The 18,383-nt window shown below is 41.8% G+C and overlaps 1 protein-coding gene across 3 annotated transcripts in view; it reads left to right on the top strand.

Moving 5' to 3' along the window:
- Positions 1–18,383, top strand: part of LOC114902000 (engulfment and cell motility protein 1) — a 313,303-nt gene that overhangs the window by 252,299 nt on the left and 42,621 nt on the right. For all 3 annotated transcript variants that reach the window (XM_029234323.1, XM_029234321.1, XM_029234322.1), the window contains exon 14: positions 15,164–15,268. In XM_029234323.1, the coding sequence (XP_029090156.1) occupies positions 15,164–15,268 (105 nt within the window). The remainder of the gene's footprint in view (positions 1–15,163; positions 15,269–18,383) is intronic.

The following is an 18,383-nucleotide window of genomic DNA, read 5'->3' as shown; positions in this document are numbered from 1 at the left end:
CACAAATCAGTAGAGTGAAATTTCCTACGTGTTTGAATACTGCATTGATCACCTTCTCCGGTGTGCCTAAGCCATTTTCCAAAGATGATAATTAAAGTGGTTTAGGGACACTAGTTTTGAAGTGACAGAATACTCAAAGTACAATGCTGCATTGTCTTATGTAACTCGGCACCTGGAAGTCAGGTAAAATGTTGCTGAATGTATAAATGAGTGGAAGAGGAGAAATGCTATTGAATCTTCTTTGCCAGAAGTCCCTATAAATAGAACAAGCTACTATGCGTGTGGGAGACTGAAATTTTCCACTCTTGAATGCAGGGAGTTGGGGAAGGTACAATATCCCCCAGGATCTTTGGGGAGCTTTTGAGTCTTTAATTAGTTGTTGTCTGATCCTGTTGGCAGATTCCTGGGGTAGGGATCTGTTCAACAGTGTCGGGAAGGAGGCCCCCTTAGCATGGTGTTGGTGAGATCCTTGAGTAAGTGTGGGCTGAGCGTAGTCCAGGGAATCGGATCCGTGGGGCCAGTGAGAAAGCCAAACTTCGAATTAATGGCATCGGAAGCCTGTGAGTTCAAGGTCCCTTGATATCTTGAGGGGAACCAGACCTAGAAAAATGACCAGGGTTTCCGAACTAAGGATCTTTGGCAGAAGGTAGGGGAGGACACTGATGCAGCTCTAGATGGAAAGTGAATAACCCACAGCTACCATTTCCCTGGGGCTTACCTGGCACTCTGTTCAGGGTGTTTTCTATACATCATCCTGTTTGATCTTAACCAGGCCAATGAGAGAGGCAATGCCTACACAGTGTTATGGGTGAGAAGTGGGTTTTAGAAAGTGAAGTTTCTTTTCTAAGAGCATCAACTAATTTTGAAGATTGCATTGGAACCTGCGTTGGTGTCTCTCCAGATCTGGGCCGCTTACCACCACGCCGTGCTGTCCCTAGCGTGTGCTTGTTTGGCCCTTTGAGGTTAGCCAGGCTCTTTACTGATGAAGTCCTTGTCAGGCTTGAAGGACCAGAGACGTTCCTGTCTGTACAAAGACACTTGGGGTGGAACGTTTGGAGGTTAAGCCCCGTGAACATGGTGGGCACAAGACCCAGGTAGGCTTTCTTCCTGCAGGCCACTGTACTCCCAGGAGGGGGCCTCTCTAGGGTCTTTTGGGGGGCCAGCTGTGCTCCCTTTGAGCTGTTCCTTGATTTTTCCCATCCCACCCCCTGCACCTGGGACCACTGAGGGAGGTACCACCTACGCCAGCTTTACTGGTGAAGAGAGTACTTTGTGAACGAGTAGACTCATCCTGCCGCCTCTGCCTGTTGTCTGATGCGTGAGAACTCGACAAAGCTCCTTCCCATCAGGGCGCTGAATTAAAAAATCGATCCTTGACTGGAAAATGGGGACTGGGAGAGGAAATCATGCTCTTTTGTAGACGAGGGAGGAATTTATATAAATATGCTCCGAATGGTTTTACAGACTGCCCACGTATGCACTGAGTCTGTTCAAGAAAGATTCATTTGCGGAGGATTGAAATATTCCTATTAATATTCCTTATCTAAGAGAAACAGAGGCATCTACTGAATTTCACGAAAGGTAATACGAAAACTGATCTCCAAGGATCTTCTTTAATATTTGGCTTCCTCTTTTGTTGTTGAAAATACATTTCAGTTCTCCTTCACATGCCAGCGTACAGCAGAGGCAAAAGCATGATCAGTATGAAGGTAATAAATGTTGGCGCCCGTTGGTGATTCTGGCAGCAACCACTTTTCATCTTACGTTTTATTATTCTGTACTTTTTAAGGTGCAAAGTCCTAAAGCTATTAAACCTACATTAGTTTGCTGTGGTCAAATAAAATTAATAAAATGTAGACTCTCTGAATTTAAATAGTAATTTTGAACTATTTCAATCGGAGAAACATAACAGCATATAAGAGGCATTCATGTATGTACCCACCACTCAGATTTAATAGATGGTAACATTTTGCTATATTTTCTTCAAACATCTTTATTTGGGGAGGGGGCATGAAACAGGACATTACATATTCAGTCCATGTCTCTCCCTGCCTGTCCCCTTTTCATCCCTCCTCTGTCTTAGCGTGATGCAGATACATATTATTTCCTTGCATGTTTTTGTACTCTGAAAAAGTGGTTGTGGAAATTTCGAGTCAAATTTTCTTCACAAATATATTTTGTGATAGCATCACTCTAAAGCCATAATGTATATTTTTAAAGTTATTTTTTCTGTGGGGTATAATTATCAAAGACCCACTTGTTAGAGGAGGTTGAAGTTAGTAAAGTAACTACCAAAAAATAAATTAGATTTTAAGAGGTTAGTTCTAGTTTCTCCTGCCCATCTTACTGCCCTCAGCCTCTGAGTAACCTGACGGATCCTTCCACGTGTGTGGGGCCTTTGGGACAAAGTTCCCAGAGCACCTGAGGTTTGCAAGACAACTGAGAAGTTTTTTTGTTTTTTAACATGGAAGTTTTTAATTCTGTTTAATCTGTTTGCTAAGGTTATGGGCAACTTGGCATTCACATGCTATTTATCTAACATTTCCCAGAATTCTTATCCTCTTTCAGGGTTTATTGATCTCTGATGAGTAATGGTCTCAAATTCTTATTTTTCAGATCCTTATTCTTAGGACTGAGAAAGTCACAGTCACTGTGTCTGCAGATAGGTAGATTTATATGAGCAAAACCAAACCAAAGAGAGGTTGCCCGCTTTTTGTTGGCCTCCTATGAGTCACAGCCAGGAGGGGAGATATTTCCCGTTGGTTTTTGCTGATTTCACAGAGGCGGGAGGTGTGTTACAAGATGCACTTTAAAAAGTTCATTTAAAAAATCAATTTTAATATTTATTTTCAGACTAAAACTATGGCACTCCTTCAGGTCTTTTTATCCTCAGCCCCCCGCTGATTCCCTTTGGAACTGCTTCCATTGCATTCTCCAGAAGGCAAGAATTTTTGAGACGACTGGAGGTGATTGCATCTGTTTAGCTTGACCATTTTTTGGTTGAACCACGTGAAATTCCATTTTAGTAGGTCATAAATGGTCAGATATTGGCAGTTTCAATGGTTCTACCCTACATATTTGGGGAACTCTGAACATTTACAATTCAGCTTTGGAGCTGGAAGGTCCCATCAAGATTGTCCAACTCTCAGCATTTACAGGTGATCGCCCTTGGGCTGGCCCAGGATTGCCCATTCAGTGGTGAAGTGACTCATCCAGGCCGAAGCTGTGATCATACAGTTTCCTGACAAATGAAGTGGAGTGTGCTGTGAACTGTCGGGCTTCAGGAGATGCTGGCTTAAAGGGGTTATGTTAAAGGAGAGGGGTCCTTTAAGCCTAGAGAGCTGTACCCTGGTAGGGCAGGCAAATTGAGTAAACACCCTGCAGCTCAGATCAGATCAGACAAGTACCTCTTCCTGGCCTCCTTCATCTGAAGGAAATGTCTGAATTTACATACTTTCTGAAATGCTGTTAATCCAAGCTGTCCATCTGCCTGCATAGGACTTACTTGGGCAGGTGGAGATGAGCCTTTCTGCTCGAGTACATCCCTTGGGCACAGCTGGACGTGAGCTGCAGGGAGGGCTTCAGCAAAGGCTTGGGAGGCTCCAGGGTAAGAATCCAAACTGTATCTCATGTTCTCCTGCAGGATGGTCTCTGTTTCCTTTTAGAGAAGAGTGGGCACACCTCTGATCAAATATAAGTAAAAATCAATGCATCCTCATTAGAGAAAATTAGAAAAATATGGACAGGTAGGGAAAAAAATTTTCCATCTCCCCGCCACCACAAATAATTACTATTAACACTTTGGTAAATTTCCTTCCAGTTTTTAAAAGCATTTTTTAGAAAACTCACAATTACATGCTAAATATATATCTTGATATTGCATACATATATATGTAATATATATATATATATAATGTAATAAGAATGTATTATATAGAGAGTACTCTATAAAATACACAATGCCAAGGAATATATACTACTATTGAAATTCTATATAAACTACAACATATATTTTCTATTCCTATTTTTTTCATTTATGATAACTAAGTACTCTATGAAGAGAATTTTTAAAGGCTGTGTAGTATTCCATCAAGTGATTTTTTTTTTTTCACCCCCACTGCATAGGTAGCCAATTCTCCTTTTAGAATAGTAGTTAAGAAATGGACTCTAGTACATCTGGGTTCAAATTTAAGCATAATGGGTTGTGTGAATGTGGGCAAGATCCTTAACCTCTCTACACCTCAGTTTCTTCATTTTTAAAATAAGCATAAGAATTCTACTTATTCTGGTATGGAAAAAGGGATCACAGTGTCCAAATTTAAAAGCCAAGACTTTGCCATTTACAAGAGCTGCACTGAAGGGGGGAAGCAGGAGAGCGCTTACCAGACACAATCCAGGTCCCTAACTCATCAAACTTACAGGTAGTCTTATATAAAGGTATATAAAATAATAAAAATGTATATAAAAGTATAAAGGGGTCTTATATAAAAGTGTATAACAGAACCCCTCCGAGGTTTGCCTTTGGTCAGCAAGGGGAAGGGGCCCAAAGACACCAAGATGAGGCCTTGAGTCACAAGTTAAGGCTACTGAAAAGGTTCATCTCAACATAACATTGGCAAGACACAGAATTTTGTCCAGCTAAAACTTGGGCATCTTTAAAATCATTACGATATTATCCAGGGGAGCAAAACAGTGAACATTTACAAAGGGCTTATGTTGTCCAGGAAGCAAAACATTAGCATTTCTTTGTTAATTGAGATTTTTAACTTTGGTTAAGGAGGGACTGATTTTCTTAACTCATTGAATTGCCTTGAGAACAAACACTTAGAAAAAAGGTTTGGCAAACTTTTCTTGTAAAGGGTCAGGAAGTAAATATTTTAGGCTTTGTAGGCCAAATGCCAAACCAGGCATAGACAATATGTAAATAAATGAGCATGGCTGTGTTCCAACAAAGCTTTCTTTATGGACATTGAAATTTTAATTTCATTATGTAATTTTCACATGTCAGAGATAAGTATTTTCCTTTTGATTAAAAAAAAAGCTTTTAAAAAGGTAAAAAAAAGACAGGAAACTTTTAAACTCACAACTCTACAAAGTTGAGTGGTAAACCCAATTTAGCCCGTGGGCCAAAGTAACCTGTGCCTTAGAACAGTCCTTGGCACTCATTAAGTGCTGTGTGTGTGTTAGCTGCTACTTCCATGATTAAAGTTGTTATCACCATCATCACTGTCTCTACTCTAGCACCATGCAGTGCTAGGCCCTGGAGGAGGGCAGGGCTGCAGTACACAAGCCCGTGCATCCCTTTGACCTCCTGAGAGTCCATTAGTAGCAGCAGCAGCTTGATCAGCTCCTGGCTCCATTGTGGCAGAGAGGTTTCATCTCCCATGTATGTGGTGGTTCCCTTACCAGAGGCTGCCTGGAGAGCTTTGCTGGGCTGGAGGGAACAGGTTTCCAGCTTGACTAGTTAGACCAGCCCTGGAGCACACATTCTGTGGCCTTTTTCTTTTCTTTTTTTTTTTTTTTGTGGTACGCGGGCCTCTCACTGTTGTGGCCTCTCCCGCTGTGGAGCACAGGATCTGGACGCGCGGGCTCAGCGGCCATGGCTCACGAGCCCAGCCCCTCCGCGGCATGTGGGATCTTCCCGGACCGGGGCACGAACCCGCGTCCCCTGCATCGGCAGGCGGACTCTCAACCACTGCGCCACCAGGGAAGCCCCATTCTGTGTCCTTTGATGGAACTTTTAGCCTGTGCTCTTCCTGGGGATGAGTGGAAAAGGGAGACAGAGAAACCCACTGTGCATAACTGGTGCTAGTCCACTTCCTGTTTTAAAACTACAAAAGGTGGGCGAAAAGGGAGTTCTAAAAAGATCGGTGAAAAAGGAGCTGGGAGTTAAGGGAAGAAAGAGTAGGGTGTTGCTAGCGCAAGCCACAGTGCTTGGGTCGTTCATTATCTGGCATGCACTCAGCTCAGTAGAAAAATTGCAGACATCTTTATAAACCTTGACAGCATTATTTCATTATTCATGAAGACTTTTGTTTTTTTAACCATAACCAGCTTCATTTTAAAGATTTATTCCCAAGGCATTTTAATTGCGTCTTCATGGTAATTCTTTGTATTGACTGTTAAATCAACATACCAAATAAACAATATTGGAGTTTACTCTTTTCTTCGGTAAGTCTCAACTCTGCTTCTTCAAGATAATGAAGTGAGAGTGAGTCCGGATTTTCATGAATTGAATACATGGCACTGCACGGCCTTTCCTGACCTTTTGAGAGTAATTTTAAAAAGGACATTGTTTTTTAACTAAGGAAATTTGCCTTAAATCCAGAATTTTCTATGTGAGAGCTTCCACAGTGTGCATGTGTGAAGTTACTTATGCCTGTGGTGTGTGTGTGTGTGTGTGCAAACATGCATATTTCAAAGCTATATTATTAAGGATTTTTTTTTAATTTTATGAATTTATTTATTTATTTTTGGCTGCGTTGGGTCTTGTTGCTGCGCGCGGGCTTTCTCTAGTTGCGGCGAGCGGGGGCTGCTCTTCGTTGCAGTGCACGGGCTTCTTATTGTGGTGGCTTCTCTTGTTGAGGAGCACAGGCTCTAGGCCTGCGGGCTTCAGTAGCTGTGGCTCGCGGGCTCTAGAGCACAGGCTTAGTAGTTGTGGCGCACGGGCATAGTTACTCTGTGGCATGTGGGATCTTCCCGGACCAGGGCTTGAACCCGTGTCCCCTGCATTGGCAGGCGGATTCTTAACCACTGCGCCACCAGGGAAGTCCTTGTTAAGGCTTTTAATAATTCACTTCTGAGACAGAAGTTCCGTGAAGACAAGTACTATTTAGTTTTGAATTAATCTCTGGATGAAATTTATCATGTCTGTCTCCCATGGTACCTTGCACAGTCATAGAAATCCAAAATGATTTGATGAGAGAAGGAATGAATCAGGGGCTGCAAAGTATCTCAAGGTCATTTGCTCCAATTCTCTACCCTTTAGTTCTCTGGACATTATTCCTGCTGGACATCCTGCTTCAGTATTTCTAAAAACTCACTTCTCTGCTAATCCTGTTTCCTGTAGGTGCCCACACAATAATATCAGTCCTTCAGATGCCTAACTCACAACCCCCATCCTACCTCCACCACATATACTTTTTTCCCCCGGGCTAAATATCTAAAGGTTTTTTTTCGAACTTTTCTGATATACCCTACTGTTTAGATATTTCTGCTTCTTCCTGGCCACGCTTTTGTACATGATTTCCTGTGTGTCAGGAGCTGGCTCCCAGGGTAGCCCCCAGAACTGTGTGTTGTGTCCAAATGTGGCCTCAGCTGGGCCCCGTCGGTGGAACCCTCCTCTGTTCTTCTTGCTGTTCTCCTGTTAATAAATCCCAGCCTGTCAGAGCCTCCTGACTGCCACTCAGAATTGACTCATCTTGGACTTACACTGCCAACTCTTAACTCTTAGTTCTTAAAATAGGATTGGTCATGGACGCTCCTAGGTTGCAGAGCAAGCCCAGGCAGGGGGTCCTGGTGATAGTGGGTAGTTGTGGATGGTCCCAGAGCTCTAGAACCAGAGGTATTCCCCAAAAGACTAGTTGTGGACCTGCCAAAGGAGGGAAGATGGAGCCAGGTTGAAGGTCAGGAGAACGAAAGGGTAGCAGGTGGATGAATGACATTAGAGAGATTAGCAGAGGTGTTCCAGAGGCCAGGCAAGGAGAAGAGAATGTACAGCTGAGAGGGAGGTACGGCACGGAAGCCAGGTAGTTTAGAATCTGTTGGCCTGAACCCTTAACATCTTCCTGGGTGTTTCTTTCATGCAGATCCTTTGTACTTTACCTAAAAGAATCAAATTTTAATGATGTGGAGCTGGGATCTCATGAATTATTTGTAAGCCAGATTTCCCTTGTTCTGTAGTAGATGTGTTTTTGAATTTTTAAAAAAAAATTTTTATGGGACGTTACATTTCTCTGATTAAACTTCTTCTTGATAATGGGGCCCATCTTCCTATTCTCCAAAGACCGTTTGAACCTAAATAGGAAAAACAAAAGCTGCAGAGCTGAAGTGGTGACTCTGCCACTTCTAACCATGCTCTTGCACAAGTCACAAGTTCTCACCCCCATCTGTAGGAAGAGAATAATAACATTTACCTCATTCATAACTCGCCTCACTGGGAAGATTAAATGAAATCATGCCTTTGGAGTGCCTGGCATGATGCCTACCTGTCCCTGGTCACAGTTATTTTTCTGCCCCTCAGCATACCACCTTGCCCACTCTTAGGTCAGATTTAGTAGGCTGCCTTCTCTGTATTCATGCAAACTATTCATTTTTATTGAATTTACTGGAGAGGGACCAAGAACAGAACCTGAAGATGTCTAAAGGCTACGTTTAGGACCCTTTGGAACATTGATCCATGTTGGGGGTCACAAAGTCGGATGCTGTCAAGAACCTCCTTATATAAATGTGTGAATCAGCCAGGTGAGAGAGTGCTGGGCCTCTGTCAGCTCGGAGAGTACATGTCCTCCCTAAATCAGGCATCCCAATAAAAGCCGCTGCAAACCAAACACTTCGATACAGGGAATCAAGGTTCCAACTCCATCAGTTGTTGGGTATAGATCCCTAGAATGCTCTTGCATTGGGTTACTGTGGCTTTAGAACAGAGGTTCTCAAAGTATGATCCAGAGACCATCAGTAGCACCTGGGAACGTGTATGAATGCAGATTCTCAGGGCTTACCCAGACCTACTCAACCAGAAACTCTGGATGGGGGGTGGGGCGCAGCGCCAGCAATCTGTTTGAACAGACCCTCTAAGAGATTCTGATCACGTTCAAATTTGAGACCCACTGATTGGGGAAAGTGTTCTCAACCCTGGCTGGACTTTGGAATCACCTGGGGAGCTTTAAAAGTAAAGCTGATTTTGGGTATCAGCCTGGACATCAGAATTTTTCAGAGCTCCCAAGGGGATTTTCAGGGGCATCCAAGGTGGATAAGCGCTCTTCTAGGAGCCTGTTGAAACACCCACATACCCTTTCTCCTGAGTGGGGAGGGGAAGAGTGGGAGGCACGTGTAATGTGGCACAGCTCCCAAGGGATCTGCTGCAACCATCAAACCCTGCTTCCCCTTGGAGAACATGACCTTAAACTACCAGCCTCAAGAAAGAGCTTTGAGGGCCTCCCTGGTGGCGCAGTGGTTGAGAGTCGGCCTGCCGATTCAGGGGACACAGGTTTGTGCCCCGGTCCAAGAAGATCCCACATGCCGCGGAGCGGCTGGGCCCGTGAGCCATGGCAGTGAGAGGCCCGCGTACCGCAAAAAAAAAAAAAAAAAAAAAAAAAAAAGAGCTTTGATAGGGCCTTTCCTAGACTGAATGAATATTCACTCAATGTGATTTGTTTTAAAGGTTGCTTTTAATGCTGTATTTGTTCAGCAAATGTAGGCACTTGTATAGCACAAATATTAACTCCTAAATCCTCCAAGGCTTTCCCTGCGATATGCCATCTGGCAGGCATTATTGTAATCATCTCTTTATTATCCACACTAATGAAGGACTAGCATGGCATTGGTAATTGAGAAACACAGATCATTTACAAATCATTCAGGCTAGTGCCAGCACTGCTTCCCCAACCAGGAATCATTCAAGAGTAGAAAATATTGACTGATTACAGTTTCCTACCTTCTCTGTGGAGGTACTAATAATATTATTTTAGTCAGAAATTTGAGCAGTAGGAGAAGTGAGAGGCTTCTAAATTATAATTCCTTTTTCTGAATAAGGACATTTCAGTTTTCTCAATAAGAGGCCAAAGCACAAAGCAGATAAACAGCAAGTATATTTAAAATGCATTGAACTTTGGAACCAGTCGGTTCAAAGCATGTTATAGTAGAAGCTGCATGGGATTCAAGAGATCAGTGGATCTGGATTCTAGATCTTACTTTGATATTACCCGTGCTATGCGAGATGTGCCATTCCAGCCATCAGCGGGTCTCAAAGTGTGGTCCTCAGACAGCAGCATCTGCATCACTTGGGAACTTGTTAGAGATGCAGATTCTCAGGCCTCTCCCCAACCCACCTGAATTAGAGACTCTGAGGGTGGGGCTAGCAATTGGTGTTTCGACAAACCCTCCCGGAGATTCAGTTCGGATGCCTGCTCAAGTTTGAGCACCGCTGTTCTCCAGGCACTCAGTTTTCTCAACTTCAAAATAAGGTGACAAGCCTAGTTTATATTTGAGGTCCACTCCAGCTCTCCAGTGGTGTTAGTATATGGTTCTGGAAGTTTGAAAGATTCTCTGTCATAGACCTTGAATGTGCGATTGAAATAATTCAAGTAAAAAACTGGCATGTGTGTAACAGAAGAGAAACAGATCTCTAGGAACTCTATACACAAACCCCATATAGGATGCTCACTTTATTTTATTTATTTATTTATTTATTTCACCTTTATTGGAGTATAATTGCTTTACAATGGTGTGTTAGTTTCTGCTTTATAACCAAGTGAATTCATTATACATATATTCCCATATCTCTTCCCTCTTGCGTCTCCCTCCCTCCCACCCTCCCTATCCCACCCCTCTAGGTGGTCACAAAGCACCGTAGGATGCTCACTTTAAATGAATAGTGCTATCTTCAGTTGGTTGGTACCATTTTCTGAAAGTGAAAAAACCTTGGTGCTTTGGAAAGGGAGGTGGCCGCTCCTCCTTTCTCCAGGGGCTGAGAGCTGTCTGATGTGATTCACGGAGCAGCACTTCTACAGGCTCTAACAAATGGCATTTCAGAAGGATGTACAGAGGTACGCAGGCTTTGCAGTAAAACAAGGGATATTTTCAAGTCATTTATGAAAGCTCTTGCAGCTTCCATTTCAAGACAGGTAGAAAAAAATAACATGGAACAAGAAAAGAAAATAAATCTGTATCCAGAGCATCTCATAAATAAGGAAGGAGCGGGGGTCTGTTGGCCTTGCTGGGTTCTCAGAGTATTTTTGTAACAGTACAGAAAGCTCTCAAATGTTTTGGCAAGTAATTCTTATACTGTTTCCGTTATCAAAATCTATGCTTGTAAAATTATTTCGCTGGCTGTTAAAACCAAAAGAGAAAAAGGAAACAATCATTTCAAGGAGAGAGAGGCTAGGAAGATGATACTCAGAGTTTAAAAAGAGAGAGACAGAAAAAAAGAATATAGTTCACCCACAACTGCAAAAATTATTTTTCATCTAAAATGCAGTGACACTTCATAATTTAGAGCAAGTCATAGGAAATCGAAGGCAATTTTCTAATTGGCTTTTGTTTAATTAAAAGCCTATTTGTTGGAGACAATAGGACCTGGTTTGTTGGACTTGAGAGAGACTTTCTTCTGTCTGGGAGGGATGGAGAGGTTATAGCTTTTATTGAAAAGGATGGATCGCAGACCCACTTTGCCTGAGCAAAGCATGTTGATTGAGGAGAACCACAATGATGGGGAACCTGCACTGGACATCTTTGTGAAATTCCCAGTGGCGTCTGGTTGAGCAAAAGCTTGACCCTAAAACCCTGGTTAAAAGCCTGTCCTCTGAGTTCAAATTCTGGCTCTGCCACATACTGGCTCTGAAACTCTGGGCAAGCTACCCAGATGCTCAGTGCCTCAGTTTCCTTCTGTCAAAGGAGGAAAATAATAGGACCTGTCTTGTGGGAATTTTATGAGGATTAAAAGTTAGCATATGCAAGGTGCTTTATATAACACCTGCCACATAGCAGGCATTACTTTATTAGGACTATTTGCTAAATAGCCATATGGATCTTTAAAAGAACTCTAAAAATGTGTTATACCGTTTCATAACTGTAAGACCTTAGAAAGCAGCAGTGCCCTATTTGATACCCCCATTGTGTGCCTAAGGAGGTGTGTGATTGACGCAAAGAGGCTTCCAGGGCATCCTGGGAGCACAATTCAAACAAGCCTGATGATTCTTAACCCATGGGGGGCTTCTCCCTGGTCAACTTCACTAACACATAGCTTTGGGGGGTTGTTCAAACAAGATTCAGAGAAACTAATTTTTCTCATTTGATTTCCTTATAGTGTATTTATTTTTGGAATAGATTCATAGACCAACACTAGAAATAGCTCTGAAATAAATGTCATATTTTTCTCTCTTATATTTGGCACACTCTCCTTTGTTGGCTGGACCATGCTGTGTAGCAGCTAATATTGATTAGCCTACGCTTTTCTCAAATCAGTTTTTCTCAGGCTATGTAAAGTCTAAATGCTGGCAGTACTAAAACAGATGCATTCAACTTATAAACTGGTGGTAAGGAAAAAGGTATGGACAAAAGCATGCTGAAACATATCGTCCAAGCAAGACATTGCCTGCTCTGCCAAATTCAAGTTGCCAGGTCCTGGGCAAGCTTCTTATCTCATCTGAGCTGCAGTTTCCTCACCAATAAAATTGATGCAGCCGCTGTGGAAAGCAGTAGGGTGCTTCCTTCAAAAACTAAAAATAGAACTACTGTATGATCCAGCAGTTCCATTCCTGGGTATATATCCGAAGAAAACGAAAACACTAATCAAAAAGATACATGCACCCCAGTGTTCACAGCAGCATAGCCAAGATATGGAAACGACCAAAGTGCCGTCAACAGATAAATGGATGAAGATGTGGTGTGTGTGTGTGTGTGTGTGTGTGTACACACACACACACACACACACACACACACACACACACTGGAATACTATGCAGCCATTAAAAAGAATAAAATTTTGCCATTTTCAACAACATGGATGGACCTGGAAGGTATTATGCTCAGTGAAATAAGTCAGACGGAGAAAGACAAATACTGTATGCTATCACTTATGTGTGTAATCTGAAAAAATAAAATGAATGAGTATAACAAAATAGATGCAGACTCACAGATATATAGAGAACACACTGGTAGTTACCAGTGGGGAGAGGGAAGCAGGGAGGGGCAGCATAGGGGTATAAACTACTATGTATAAAATAAATGAGCTACAAGGATATATTGTACAGCACAGGCAATATAGCCAATATTTTATAAAAACTTTAAATGGAATATAAGCTATAAAAATATTGAATCACTATGTTGTATACCTGAAATTAATATAATATTGTAAATCAACTATATACTTCAATAAAAATTACAGGTAAGAAAAATATGAGATAAAAATCTCCCCTAGTTCCACTACCTAGAGATAACCATTTAACATGTTGGAATACTGTACTCCAGAATTAAAAAAATAAAATAAAACAGGGTCATATTATTAAAAAACAAATAATAAAATAAAATGGGGGTAATAATAGTGCCCACCACCTATTAGATGAGGTAACACATGTGAAACCCAAACTAGTGCTAACCCCAAGAAAGTACTCAGCAAATTCTAACATTTTTATGTTACTTGTGTTCATGGAAATCAAACGTATCAAAGTCAAAATAATAAATGTATGCATAATGAGGGAAGTTCCACTATTCTTTTCTTAAGAACTGAAAATATCATAAAATCTTTCATTGCAAGTTACTTCTGAGACTAAATCTCTGATCGTTTATTTCCAGCATTTTGATTTTCCCCTCACTATTGAATACAGGCCTGAGCCTCTTACACCAATGAGTATCAGATTAAAGCTGAAACCCACTGCATTTGATGTGCCCAGTGATTTTCATTTTTGTTACAATTATATTTATTTTATGAAATATATCTTTCTTATCATAAGTAGTATACTTTTGTATTTTAAAAATGTTCCAGCATCTTAACAAGCAAATCAGGATAAAATGCTAAAATAAAGTATCGAAGTCACTACACTGACCCAACTTGCTATACAGATATGGACAGGAGTGCTCTGGAAATGGTGGAACTGTGGCCAGTAGGCAGCACCACTGTCCTATAATTTTAGATGTTTATTAGCTCATAAAAAAATTTCAAATCAGCATGCAAAAGACAGGTTCTGTGTACTCTTGAATAATGTAGAAAAGTGTGGGTTGTTTGAACCTTGAACAAGTGAACAAAATGTCCTTCCTGTACTTAAATTAGAAAAAATTACAGCTGACCAAAATTTCCCTGGCAAATCAGAGAGCCAAGCTGTTTATTAAGAAATATTCAGGGGCTTCCCTGGTGGCGCAGTGGTTGAGAGTCCGCCTGCCGATGCAGGGGACACGGGTTCGTGCCCCAGTCTGGGAAGATCCCACGTGCCGCGGAGCGGCTGGGCCCATGAGCCATGGCCGCTGAGCCTGTGCGTCCGGAGCTTGTGCTCCGCAACAGGAGAGGCCACAACAGTGAGAGGCCCGCGTACCGGTAAAAAAAAAAAAAAAAAAAAGAAATATTCAGGAAGAAAACAAAAATATGTCCTTTCATAAAAATTACCTAGATTATGAGGTAAGAGCAGTTTTCTTTAATATCTCTTTAACTTTTCCATTTCTTGAACATAAGAATGACTTCCCTTAAATCATTAGCCATTTAGATCTGAATTTTCAGGACAGATCTTGGTCATCATTTTAGACAATTAGCGGTAGATAGTGGTTTACTGCCCTGAATAGGGGTCTCGTGGTGTTTACTGAGTGATCTCCAGCATATGGAGAATTTGTTGGGCATATTTATAACTATTGTTTGTCTTTGTGGTTCTTGGCACAGTGTGGGTGAACACAAGGCCAGAACACTCCCTGCAAGTAGGCAGATGTTAGGACCCCGTGGACCTCTGAATTTTATAGAGTGCCTGTGCTCAGAGACCTACAGACTGTGTAAGTCTGGAAAGTTCACAAACACCATGGACAGGTGTGTCCATACCTAACCCTCACACACGAGGATGAGGAAGTTAAGGTGAAAAAAGGTAAATGGCAGAGATGTGGCTTCATTCCAGGTTTTTCTCCCCAAATGCTGTTGGTTCTGCTAAAGCACAGCCAATAATGTAAAAATACAGTTTTTACATTATTTTCTTTTCCTGCAGTGTCACATGTCCAAGAATAATCCCATATTTCGATCTTCAGTTGAGTTTCCCAACCCTGGGTCTAGAAGCTGGTTTTGCTCCACTTGTAGAAGGAAGCCCTCATTGCCACCCTGATCGGTTCACATGGAGATAGCAAATGTCATCCTACTTGATTATTCGGAGCTTGCCTTGTGGTACTTTGGTCTTCTGGAGGGAAATCAGACCTCTGGCAGCTGGTGAAATCTGCTGAAGAATTAACCTGATCAAACATTTTGTTTTAATCACAGAATCATGTCAACCCTGCCATGGACTTTACCCAGACACCTCCTGGGATGTTAGCTCTGGACAATATGCTCTACTTTGCCAAGCACCACCAGGATGCCTACATTCGGGTAAGCGCACAGCCCCTTTCAGCTGTTGTAGGGTTCCTACTGAATTCGAATTTCACACTTATGGATATGGAGGGATTACTTTTAGATGAGTGGCCCCAGAGATTGGCTTTTGTCACTTAGTAAAGTAAAAATGAAAATTAAATGAAATTAAAGAGCACCAAAATAGGGATTTTTAACTTTTAATTTTTTCACATGATATTTAAAAATATATTAGATATTGGAAAAATATTTTATATAGTTCATTTGATTATGACAAAAACTCTTAGCCTTAAATAACAAAGAAGAGAAACAAACTATCTACCAAAAACCTGCATGATCCCAACGTTACTGAAAACCACTTAGACTTATTTGGCTTCTTGAAAAGAGGCCCAGGATTCTGTCTAGCACTGCTCTGTTCAATCTAATGCTGGAGATACAATCAGATAAACAGAAAGAGAAGTGTGGGAGGGACGGGGAGGGACGAGAAATGCCTTCTCTCATTTCATAACAGATTAGTGAAACTCCAGCTACTAAGGCAATGCCTTTGTGGGTGGGGCTGAGGAAAACAGAAGGAGCCACCTGCCTATGCAGAGCAGGGGCGGGAAGGACAAAGTGTGAATGAATTGGAGCATAGGGACAGTGACAGAGAAGGCCTTCGAGTCAAGGATGCTCCACTGGAGGCCCTGGATTTTTGCTGACCCCTGTCCCCTGTCCCTAGGGAGAGGAGCCCAGATTCAGTCGGGCGAGGGATACAGATCCACGATTGAGATGAAGGAGGATATGAATAAATGGGACAAGGGCATTGGCAAGTGGTTAAAATGATGACTAGATATAAGCTTAGGAAATATTCGATGAATGAATATCCTAATGCAGGAAGAGTAAAGCTGAAATCAGAGTAAGGTATGAGCCTGTGCCTCTGATATTCTCTGTTGGCTCCCTCTTGACACTGGCTTTCTGGAGACCAGGGTTCAAGACCTGGCACTGTTGTTACCTGGTAATGCAAATGGGGTGACTCCTTTTGACTGGGCTATAGTTTCTTCTCCAAACTAGAGAGCGTTAGTCCCTCAAGGAGCATTTGGAAATGTGTGGGCATGTTTTTTCGGTAGTCATCATGCCCATTGGGGTGCTACTGGCCACAGCCCTCTAAAACATGGGACAGTCTGCACCATGAAAAATTGTCCTACCCAGTAATGACCCCTTTAAAAAAAAAGTCATGCCAGGTCTGAATTCCCTGTAAGCACTATATTTTAACTTCATCTGTTTGTCTATATATGCAATTTGACAAGCTTTGACTTATATTAAAACATTATTTGTACTTTAATTATATGAAGGATTTTATGCATTTCTCTGAATGGTGTTATGTGCTTCTCAGGTATTTGATTAGAAATGCAATTTTCCGTAAGAAAATTGTTTTTTCATAAAAGTTTAATTTGGTTTATATGTGTATATATTTATTGCACAGATTTTTTTTCTAGGACTGTAATCTGCTCTCACAGTAAGTAAATTAATATTTTTGAGATACCTTGTGGTATAGCCTCGGAGAGTTGAGTGTGAAAAGAAGAAGCCTAGCAGAAATTGAATTTAGCATTACCTGACTAATGTTTGTGGATGAATGTTTCTAAAGTTAGAGAGTATTGATTCTGAATGTACTGTTAATTGCATAAGAAGCATACGTCTCAAGAAGAGTAATTTAATACTTTAATCCCATTTTCTTCAATGTGTTCTCTAAACTGTCGTAAGTGAAATTAATACCATGGCAACCTGACAGAACTTTATATCTGATGGGAACTTAAAAAGAAAATCCTGTTTGAAAAGAAAGGTGTGGACTTTTTTGTCCACATGCACTTTCTTTCTGGTTAGACTGAGAAAGGAATGTTTTCTCGAAAGTGTTCCTTTCCTAATGTGTTCTGTGTCCCATCTGACTTTGGGACCATTAAATGCTGCATGGAAAGCTAAAGCTATTTACATGAATGAATGGGGTTAGGGGATCATATATAAAGCTGAGGCATTCTGCAAGGAAGCTTTGTGGTGACTATGAAAACAGATGTCCCAGTGGTAGTGAGATAGTGATGGAGACAATGAAAGTGGTCATCCCAGACAGCTAATTAAATTTTGATCTATGAGCTGAGTTGTCTTTTCTGAAACATAAAGATGGGCTCTTGTTTTTTTAATAAGCTTACATTTTGATAAAATTTCCTTTTTTTGATGAGGTAAATTTCCTGTCTGAATGCAGTTATTCATTTATTATTTATATCTTTCATTCAATAAGCACGTATTCTGTACCTAAATCTATAGTCTCACTTTTCACTTTGCCAGTCAGATTTATGGTTGAGATTTTCAAAAGGAATTGTAACACACACACACACACACACACACATTCCCTCTTTGCCCTTGACACGCCCATGCCCTCCAGCTATCCTGTTGCCTCAAACAATGTATATTTTTCCAAGTTGTCTTCTTACCCCATGTTTTAACTCACCTGCTGCTCACTTTTCAACACTTTGCACCCATCACTTTCTAGAAGCTGTTCTGCTACATGGGGAGCCCTCTCCTCTTCCTTCGTCTTCTTTGTCCTCCCGTCGACACTGGACACTTTCCATTGGCTGGTTCTCCCTTTTTGCCTGCAGCCCTTGCTGTCTGTCTTGGTTCTCTCCTTGGCTGCTTCTCTTAGTCTCTCTGATGGGTTTCTCTCCCTCTGCCTGCCCATCAAATGCACACAATCCTCACGACTCTGCCTGTGGATCTTTTTTCTTTTTCAGGCACTGAAGCTGCACATGTTTACTGACTGAGTAACTATCAAATGGCCTGCAGTGAGGGAGGGGATAGAGATTCCCCAAGGAACAAGTCACTCATGAGTCCTGTCATTGAGGATTTTACTGTCTAGCGATGGAAGGAAGGGTAGTTGGAGGAAGAGTTAAATGCCAGCACTTTCCAAGCCACTTAGAATGGATTTTGATTGGGCAGGAGTGATACTGGGGGCACAGAGGAGAGTCATAAACACGGATGTGGGAGCCAGGTCAGTAAAACTTCCTTCAAGAAGTGGCATCTAGGGCTTCCCTGGTGGTGCAGTGGTTGAGAGTCCACCTGCCGATGCAGGGGACACGGGTTCGTGCCCTGGTCTGGGAGGATCCCACAT

The sequence above is a fragment of the Monodon monoceros genome, unplaced genomic scaffold (genome assembly GCF_005190385.1).
Source record: "Monodon monoceros isolate NGI ecotype Baffin Bay Population unplaced genomic scaffold, NGI_Narwhal_1 Super_Scaffold_2, whole genome shotgun sequence".
Taxonomy (NCBI): domain Eukaryota; kingdom Metazoa; phylum Chordata; class Mammalia; order Artiodactyla; family Monodontidae; genus Monodon; species Monodon monoceros.
The sequence above is the reverse complement of the archived record's forward strand: the minus strand, read 5'-3'. Positions and strand labels throughout refer to the sequence as shown.